Source organism: Aedes albopictus, unplaced genomic scaffold (assembly GCF_035046485.1).
Source record: "Aedes albopictus strain Foshan unplaced genomic scaffold, AalbF5 HiC_scaffold_713, whole genome shotgun sequence".
In the NCBI taxonomy this organism is placed as follows: domain Eukaryota; kingdom Metazoa; phylum Arthropoda; class Insecta; order Diptera; family Culicidae; genus Aedes; species Aedes albopictus.
The window spans coordinates 14,893-25,000 of NW_026917547.1; the positions used below are offsets into that span (position 1 = coordinate 14,893).

Here is a 10,108-nt window from a genome sequence, read left to right on the forward strand (position 1 = left end):
ATTCTTCTGGAGGATTTTTTAATAAGGCTCCTGGACTGCCGTTCTACGCATAGTTGTTTCATGTTTCCACGAAACTCTTAAAAGATTGTCAACATGAAATTATGAAATATTCCCTGAAAGAGCTGTACGAGGATTCCCAGAATAAATTCCTGGTGGATTCTCAGATAGAACTCCCAGAAGATTTCAAAATAGAACTCTGGAAGGATTCCTGAAATGCAGTTTTGATAATTCCTGGAGAATGCCAAGGAATAAATCACTGGAAAATTCCAAGAAGAAGCGTCTGGAAGTTCCTCATAAGGCAGTCCTTGAGAATTTCCAAATGAAAGTCATGAAGGATCCCCAGAACGAATTCATAAGGACTCTCAGAATGAATTATTTGGAGCTTCCCAGAAAGAACCGATGAAGGATTCCCAGAAGAAGTTTACTAAAGTATTTTCGAAAGGAACTCCTGAAGAATTGTAATAACGAACCCCTGAGGGATCTCCAGAAAAAACACTAGGATGATTTCCAGAAGGAAAGCTGGAGAATTTCCAGAGATAATTCCGATGGATTAACAGAAACAACCACCGAATGATTACTATAAACAACTCCTGGAGTATTCTCAGAAGGATATCTTGAAGGACTCCTAGAATGAAATCCTGGTGGTCCCAGATGGAACTCATAGAGGAATCTCGTAATTAATCATTGGTATATTTTCAGAATAAACTCGTGGAGGGTTCACAGGAACAACTGTTGAAGGATTCCCAGAAAGAACTTTTGAAGGATCCCTAGAAGGCACACCTGGAGTATTCTCAGACGAAACTCTTGAAATCATGGAAAATTCCTAGAAGTAGAGGAGGCTTCCTATAATAGATTCCTGATGAATTCTCAGAAGGAACTCCTGGAAGATTCCAAAACAGAATTCCTGGAAGATTTCCAGCATGTAGTTATGTAACTCTTGAAGAATTCCTAGAATGAACCCCCGGAGGAATACTTGAAGATCATCAGAAGGAATGCATTCCTGGAGGCCTTCCAGAAAGACCCGTTGAAGGATTCCCAGAAGAAATTCCTAGAGGATTTCTAGAGTAAACTTCTGGAGGATTTACAGATGGAACTCAAAGAGGATTTCCAGAAAGAACCCCGGAAGATTTCTAAGAAAGAACTCCTGAAGGATTCCCAAAAACAACACCTTGATGATTTACAGAAGGAACTCCTGGAGAATTTGCAGAAACAACTACTGAGAGATTGTTAGAAAGAACTTTTGGAGTACCCTTGGAGGATTCCCAGAAGAAACTAAATTTCCAGAAAGAATTCCGGAGGATTCACAGAAACAGATACTGGAAGATTCCTAGAAAGATTTACTGGAGTATTCTCAGAAGGAAATCTCGAAGGATTCCTATAATGCAATTCCTAGAGGAATCATAAAATTATTCATTGGATTAATCATATCCCAGGATAAACTTGTGGAAGATTCACAGGGACGAACAACTGCTGGAGGATTTCTAGAAAGTACACCTGGAGTGTTCCCAGACGAAACTCCTAAAAGATTCTCAAAATGAACTCATGGAAAATTCCCAGAAGGAGCTCAATTAGGTTTCCTAAAACAAATTCCTGATAGATTCTCAGATAGAACTCCTGGAGGACTCTAAGATAGAATTGCAGGAAGATCCCGAGAATAAAGTTTTGAAAAATTCCCACGAGTAAATCCTAGAGAATTTCAAGAATGAACCCTATGATGATCCTCAGAAGGAAATCCTTGAGAATTCCCAGAAGAAAGTCAAGGAATATCCCTAATATGCATTCCTGAAGGATTCCCTGGAAAACCCATTGTAGACCTCCAGAAGAAGTTCCAAAAGAATCCCCCCATGGAACTCAAGGGAGGATTTCAAGAAGGATATCCTGAAGGATTACTAGAAGGAATTCTGAGAGGATTTCCAGAATGATCTCCTGGAAGATTCTCAGAAGGAACTCCTACAGGAGTTCAAAAGTAACTTCTGAAGATCTTCCAGAAGCAAGTACTGGAGCATTTCCAAAAAGAATTTCGGAAGATTCACAGAAACAGCTACTGGAAAATTCCTATAAAGAATTCCTAATGAAATCTCAGAAAGAAATCTTGAAGGATTTCCATGATGAACTCATGGAGAGTTCGCAGAAGCATATGATGAAGAATTCCTTGAAGAATCTCCCGGAAGATACCCTTGAAGTATTCTGAGAATAAAATATTGAATAATTCTCTGGATGAACTGGTGGAAGGATCTTCTGGAGGGTTCCTAGAAGCAACTCCTAGAGGATTTTCAGAATGAACTCCTGGAAGATTCTCAGAAGGAGCTCCTGTAGTATTTTCAGAAGAAACTACTGGAGTACTTGGTATACTACTGAAGAATTCCGGAGGATTCATAGAAACAGCTAATAGAACTCCTGGGACACTTCCAGAAAAAAATCTTGAAGGATCTTCAAGAGTTCCTAAAATGAATTTTTTGGTGGATTCCCAGCCTGAACTCATGGAGGGTTCACAATGCTGAAGGATTCCTACTCTAGGAGGATTTCCAGAAGGAATTCCTGAAGCATTTCCAGAACTAAACCTTTGAGGATTCTCTGTATGAACTACTTGTGGATTTCTAGAAGGAACTTCTTGAGTATTCCCGGATGGAACTCCTGGAAAAACTGTTATTGCCAAGAGGAACTCCTGGAAGTTCTTCTACTAAGTGTAGAATTAGATTTAGGTAATAATACACGTTATTAAAAACAAAAAAGTCCTTTTACTAACATAGGTAATCACGGACCATTTCGGCATGAACAAGTTTCTGAGGACGTTAATCTTTTAACTTACCAAATTTATATTCACAAAATATTGGAATTGGAAATGTTGTACCACGGTCGGTTCCATGTATCTTATCTTGTGGCCAGAAAGTTCACAATTTTCATGTCTTTTGTGAACACACTTTCCTTTTTTCTCCTTTATCAGCATATTTTCATCTGTCTTACCATTAAGTACTTTGATTTAAGTTTTCTGAATTTCCAACAGTATCGTAATTGTGTGGAATTCGAACCACTTTTTCTCTCAGGTTGAAGACTCAATACGTATAGTTTTCTCATAATAATGTTTACACAGGTCATCAACAATTTCCACTCGACTAAATTTAAACTTGCAATAAATATAATACGCGTTCTCTTGCACCAGCCCGTGCGTGCGGGTGGCTGCTTTCACTAAATCACATTTCTTTTCCGTTTTTCAAAATTAGCAGCCAATTATAGGTTTTTAGTTTTTAGTAAAATAGATCATAAGAATATAGTAAAAAACATATTTGGAATGCTGCAACTAAGGAACTTATTTGTCAAAAAATACTTACACATAGCACTACTCTAAAACTGAGTAACGATATGTCTTTCATAATTGGGAATGTCTAGTTTAAACCGATAGAACAGTACAAGTAGACTATCATTCATACTAAGGGACGGCATGTGACGGAATGATTGCAATAGAAATAAGAATCTCTAATCTACTGAAACAATGCGTAAGAAGTAGATCGCCCACCTCACAGCTTCGTGTGCTTGACGTTGTCGGTCCAGTAGTTCTGGATGGTCATCGCCTCCAGCGAGTTCAGGAACGAGTCATTGTCCAAGCTGTACATCTCGTCCGAGTTGTCCCGGATCGTGCTGTCGTCGATGTACCCGCTGGAATCCGGTTCGCTCAACGCTTGGGGTTTGTTCAGATAGAGATACCTCCTGTAGAGGATGATCAACGCGGCTGAGAGCCCCGTAAGAAGTCCCAGCGATGCCAGGCAAATCCCGGAGATTGCTCCCACGTTCAAGCGTTGCTGACTTCGGGAACTGCGCCGGTAGTCGTCCTCCTCCAGCGGATGGTCCTGGTCGTCAATTCCCTCCTGAAGGTCCTGCGTGGAGAAAGCTATCGCCCGCGATATGTAACTGCTCGCATTTGGATTCGGGTTGCCATTGCTGACAAAGTCCCGGAAGTCGGACGACAGGATCTTACCTATCCGTCGATCACTCGCGATGACCGAATCCGTTCCGGAACTGTCGCTATGGCTATCGGGAATGTCCCGCTCACTACTGCTACTACTATTACTATCTTCACTACTACTAGAACTAAAGCTAATGCTGCTGCTGCTGTTTCTGATGTCACTGGACGCAGGCGACTGCAGAGAATCAGCGTTGGATTGCTCTGGGGATGTCCCATTCTCCAGAGGAACGTCCTCTGGGATATTCGTGTCCGTATCGTTACCGCTTCCCTCTTCTGGCTCGACTGCCGTTGGATGATCCGGAGTCAGTTCCATAGGCTCCGTAGAGTTCTCAACAGCCGTCAACATCAACGTATCCACCAAGCGAGATCCACGATCAGGCATTCGGAGAGATGTCTTTAACTCCCTAAAACAAGAAAATCAGTTCAATATCCGAAAGCACAAGCGCTCACCTCCACCAGACTCACTCCTTCTCCACTCCTCGGTTGTAGTTCTTCAGCTTCAACGTGGTGATGTTCTGGTCATTGCGTGAGAAGATCGTCCCATTCTTCTTAAGTCGTCCAGATCCAACGGCCGGTGCCGTAATCGTAGTCGTTGACGAAGCCGACCCTTCCTCCTCCGTCCTAGCAAACCGAGTCACATCCGGCCCAAAGTCCGTCCCAGCCAGGCTTCCACTGGCGAATGTGTCATCCACATCCTGTGGCATCGGTTCCGGCAGGACGGCGATGCTGTTCATCGTCGGAGCCGGTTGTCCGTTCGAGGAGCTGGACTGCAACCCACTTGAGGCGGCGGCCATCGGCGGAAGTGACGATATGAACGTTGAGGAGCCTCCGGCAGGTTTACTCCCGGCGGCGTTGGCCGAAGTGGAACTTGAGGAAGTTCCACCCGATGACGATGACGACGACGACGATGATCCAAGTTCATTAGCCCGTTTGAGATATGTGGATTTGTTGCCGGTTTCCTCCAGTTTGGAGGGTAGCTTGACCGGGTAGGAATCGACGGAGCTGAGCGGTGTGCATTCGATTAGAACCACTGGAAAGAAAAGAAGAGGACGTTAAATACATGATACATTAGATGACTAGTTTGTAAAGTTCATGTTCGATTTGAACCCTGAGCCAACGCTTTATTCAATGATAGCAGTACTTTGATCCAGATTCATCATACAGTACAGTGATTGAGAACAGAAATCTTTAGCACAGGTCCAGACCTCAAAAATAAGTTGGGCTACTTATGTGCCTTGCTAGGTTTGGGAGTGGACCCTACATCTCTGCAGGATACATTGCTTCATTCAGTAATTTGTCCACGAGTACCTAGAAAATTTCTTCAGAAAATTCACTCAAAACTTTCTCCAGGGATTCACTTACAAAATCTTTTAGAGATTTTTTTCAGATATTCTTCCGGGTGCAGGTTTTTCTAGAAAATCTTCTTAATATTCTTTTAAAATCTCCACCAGGGATTCCACTGGAAATGTATCAAAGAAATTCTCCAGTTAGTCCGTCTCTGATTTATTGAAAACATCTTCCAAGGATACATTTGTAATTTTTCCTCAAGGTTTGTTTCTTACAGAAATTTAAAAATGACTTTGTTTAGAATATATGGCTTGGACATTTTTCTTTCTTCAGAAATTCATGCAGGGATTCCATGAGGGGTATTTTCAGATAATTCTTCCGTAAATTTGTTTGAAAATTCTTCAGAGATTCCTTCAAAAAATCTTTAAAAAACGTTTTTAAGAAATTGCACCAGGGATTAAAAAAAAAACTTCTTAAAATCCCTTGAGATATTCCTTTAGGGATTCTTACGGATTTTTCTCCAGAAATTACCCCAGAAAAATCATCACGAATTCTTTCAAACACCTCCTGGAGTACTCCAAAATCCTTAAAGAATCTCATAGGGAACTCATGCAGCAGGATTTTCAGAAAAAAAGAATGGACGCTTTCTAGGAGGAGCTTCTGAAGAATTTCCTAAAGAACTCTTGGCGGTTTTTCACTTGATATTTCAGGATAAGTATTTTCCGGAAGGAACTACTGGAAGGACTACTCTTGGAGGATTCCCAGAAAGAACTTCGGGGAGCGTCTTGGAAAGAACACCTGCAAGACTCACCGAATGAACTCCTGGAGCATTTTAACATGCTAATTTCTGTGTTTACAGAGGGAACTCCTGGAAGATACTTGGGAGGATATCCTCGAGAACTCATAGAATGAACTGCTGGAGGATTGTCTGTAGGAACTCCAAAAGAGTTTTCAGAAGGAGCTCCTGAAGTTTTATTTTTTGGAAAAATTCTTGGAGGATTCACGGAATAAACTATTGCTGGATTCCTAGACGGAAGTACTGCAGTATCCCCAGAATGAACTCCTGGTGGTTTCAGAGGGAACTCCTGCAGGAACACCATAAGAAACTCCTGAAGGACTTCCAGAAATTCTTGGAGGGTTCCCACACGAAACTTCTGGAGGAAAAAAAACTTCTGATGGAAGGAGCTTGCGAAAGTAGAAAACCGGAGGATTTTCAAATAAACTCCTGGCAGATTCCCACAAGCAGTTCCAGGAGTATTTTAAGGGTGAGCTGCTGGTGTTCTCAGATGGTCTTCTAGGGGAATCCTATAAGGAACTTCTGTAGGATTTTCAGAAATTACTCCTGGTAGAATTTTCCGGAATATTGAAAACAAAAAACTTCAGGGCGCTCTAATAATGAACTCCTGGAACATTTTTAGAATAAATTTATAATTGTCATTACAAGAACTCCTGGACCATTTCCAGAAGAAACTCATGGAAGAGCACTTGGAGAATTACCAGAACTCCTGAAAGATTCTTGAAAAACACTGCTGGAGAACTCAAAAAATGTACTACTGGAGGATTTTTAGAAGGAGGATTTTTTTTTTGTAATAAGGCTGATACAAATTAAATTTTGACTTTTTGTCTCCCCCCCCCCTTAAAAAATGTTTGGCTGGATTTGGCATTTTCAGGGGGCAGATAAAAAAATATTTATTAAAATATCGGGTCTAGCCAAAAATTCTTTAACAAATCCGATGAGTTTTTAATATTTTTCAGAATAAATGCTTTATTATTTTTATCCCCCCCCCCTCGACCATCCAAAGAGTGGTGAAATAAATATTTGTAACGGCCTAATTCCCAAAGAATTTTCAAAAGAAACTTCAGGGAAATTTTCAGAAAGAACTCCTGAAGAATTTCCAGATAATTCCTGAAAACCCTTGATTATGACGACATACCTTCATAAATTGTTCCAGAGGTTTTTCAGTACATCTTATAAATATTCCTTCAGAAAATTCAACTTTGGTAATTTTCCAAGTAATCCAACAGGAATTCATGGATTCTTTAAAAAAAAAAACCATCCTAGAATTCAGAATTTTTCCTTACATTTCCTTCAAATTTTTGTGAGGAATTCTTTATTCAATGTTTGCAATGATTGCTTCAGGATTTTATCTTTTATGGATTCCTTAAGGTTAAAGGATTCGTCATTGACATAATCGTCATCATTGAAAACTCGAAAGCAGTTTTCTCGTTCAAAACTGAAATTTTCGCAGTGAAAATGTATTCACTGTATTTTGGGTGGAGAATGGAGTACAGTGAACACATTTTCATTGCGAAAATTTCAGTTTTGAACGAGAAAACTGCTTTCGAGTTTTCAATGATGACGATTATGTCAATGATCAATCCTTCAACCTTAAGAATTTCCTCCAGAGAATCTTACAGAAAATCTTCCAGAGGTTCCTTCAAAAATTTATCTATGGACTAGAGCATCCTCTACGAGTTGCTTCAAAAAGTACTTCCAGAGATTATTTAGAATTTTTTCGCGAAAAACTTCCCTCCGAGCATATTTTTGAAAAATCCTACAGATTTTTCTTGATGAATTCCACTAGAAATTTCACCAAAAGTAACTTCAAGGATTCATGAGAAAATCTTCCATAGATTTACTTTGTTATTTTTACATTGATTCCTTTAAAGAAATCCTAAAGGATTCCCTCAGAAATTTATTCGAAAATTTTTCAAGAAATTCTTCACGGATTTAATCAGAGATTCAATGGATGCCTCAGGAATTTCTTCCAGGAATTCTAACAGAAAATCTCTCATGTGTCGCTTCAGAAATTTCTTGAACTAGCAAATCTTCAACGAGCTGCTTCAGAAATTTCTTCAAGAGTTTGTTTTATAATTCCCCTAAGAATGTATTTAAAAAAATTCTCCGAGAGTTTATTTGAAAACTCCTCCAGAATTTTCTTCAGAAATTTCACTAGAAATTTCAGGTATCTTCAAGAATTCCTTGGCAATGAGTCTTCTATAGATTTACTCAGTTATTTCTCCATTGATCCCTATATAAAATGCAAAAGGTAAATCCCAATACCGATTTTTTTGAAAAATCTTTCAAATCTTTCTTCTGCAGAAATTTCCCCAGTAATTTCTCACATAAAATCTTTAAGGAGTTCTTCAAGAAATTCTGTCATGTACTCTTTTAGATATATCTTCATTCAGATTTGCAGGGATTTCCGTATAAAATCTTGTATAGATTCCCTTAAAAGTTCATTTCAGAAATTCTTTAAGAAGAACCTCGAAGGATTTTTTTTTCCATATTATCCATAGAAGATATTCCACCAGGGATTCTTCGTAAAACTTATTTTGAGATTCCTCCAGAAGTTTATCTAATATCTCTTCTAGAAAATCATTGCCAGCTTGCTTGGACTATGGAAACCTTTAAAAAAATCTCTAGAGATTTATATCAGAAAATCCCTCCGGGGCTTCTCTCGGATATATGTATTTTTTTTTTAATCTGTATTAACGAGATTTTCAGCCCACGGCTAGTTCATCTAGGGACCCACGCTTTACTTTCCTTCCGAAGGAAGAACTCACATTTTGTAAGTTTGTCGGGAGTGAGATTCGATCCCAGGTCCCAGGTTATGTGCACAGATGTTGTTAACCATGGCATAAGGAAGTGTCCTCGGAAGAAAAAAGCTTGGGTTCATTGATAAATCTGCTTTGAATTTGAAGATTTGGCAAGAAGTTCGAACTCTGGGCATGGTTTTTTCGCAACAAGATGATGAGAACCAATTCATACAAGGATGACAGCCTCAAGAATCGCGTGCTGCTTTTCAAAAACGCACACAAGGGATATGTAGAGGTTTTACCTATTTTGGTGAGCTGCCATGCCAGCCGGAGACGTTCAGTGGTATCGTCACAGATGGGTAGTGTTTATCAACGAAAAAAAAAAACACTCAAATTTCGCGTTTTCCCAATTCACTGAATTGCCCCTAATTTCGCAATAAAAAAAAAGTTTGGCAATTTTTCTTCGGAATCCTAGTCAGACTAGTCAAGGCACTCAGGACACTGCATAGATGACCTGATTGTTGAACAAACGTGCGGAAGGGGTTGTTGCTAAAATTTACCACCGTTGTGCAGATTTTTAGAGAGGTCAACACTGAAACAGTGAGAAAATGTGTGAAAAATAAAAACAATTAATTTCAATGATATTTTTCCATGAAAGTACAATAAATAACCTTTGTTGCCCTCAAAGCTTCACCTTTTATGTTTGTTATTCCATCCCTAAGATATACGTGAATTTGTCATTCCGGATTCTAAATGAACATAGCTTTACCAGGTCTACTCCGTCACGGATATTTTTTCACAGATTCCTTCAGAAAATCCTCTAGGAATTATTCCAGATATTTATTCAGAATTCAGGATGCCTTCATAAATTCTCCAGAAATTCCTTCAAAAAATCTTCTAAAAATTCTTCAACAAATTCTTCCAGGGATGCCTTTGGAAAATTGGGCATATTCTGAAATTTTCCACAGAAACTCCTTCGTAGATTTTTTTTTTTCAGGGATACTTCAGCAAGTTTCAAAAACATTTAAATACCCGGATTGCTCCAGAAATTCCTCCACAAATTTCTAGGTACAGGAATTCTTTCAGTAATTCTTGTAGACATAAACCCAGAAAATTCTCCAAAAAATTCATCAGATATACTTTCAGAAATGTTTCAAAGAATTCTTTGGGAAGGATTCCTTCAGAAATTGGATTTTTTAAGTATTTCCGGCAGGGATTCTTACAGAAAATATTTCTGGTCTAGAAAATCAAGTTGCCTCAGAAATTCCTTCTAAAGCTTGTCGAGAAATTTCTCCAAGAGTTTCTTTAGAAATTTCTACG

The 10,108-nt window shown here is 39.2% G+C and overlaps 1 protein-coding gene across 1 annotated transcript; it reads right to left on the reverse strand.

Moving 5' to 3' along the window:
- Window positions 1-2,792: 2,792 nt before the first annotated feature.
- LOC109421986 (uncharacterized protein DDB_G0271670) lies at window positions 2,793-4,991 on the reverse strand (the record flags this gene model as incomplete). Its single annotated transcript, XM_062844000.1, is given in 2 exon segments — window positions 2,793-4,365; window positions 4,427-4,991. Coding segments are annotated over 2 exon segments (1,415 nt in total), but the record flags the coding sequence as incomplete, so codon positions are not given.
- Window positions 4,992-10,108: the final 5,117 nt, after the last annotated feature.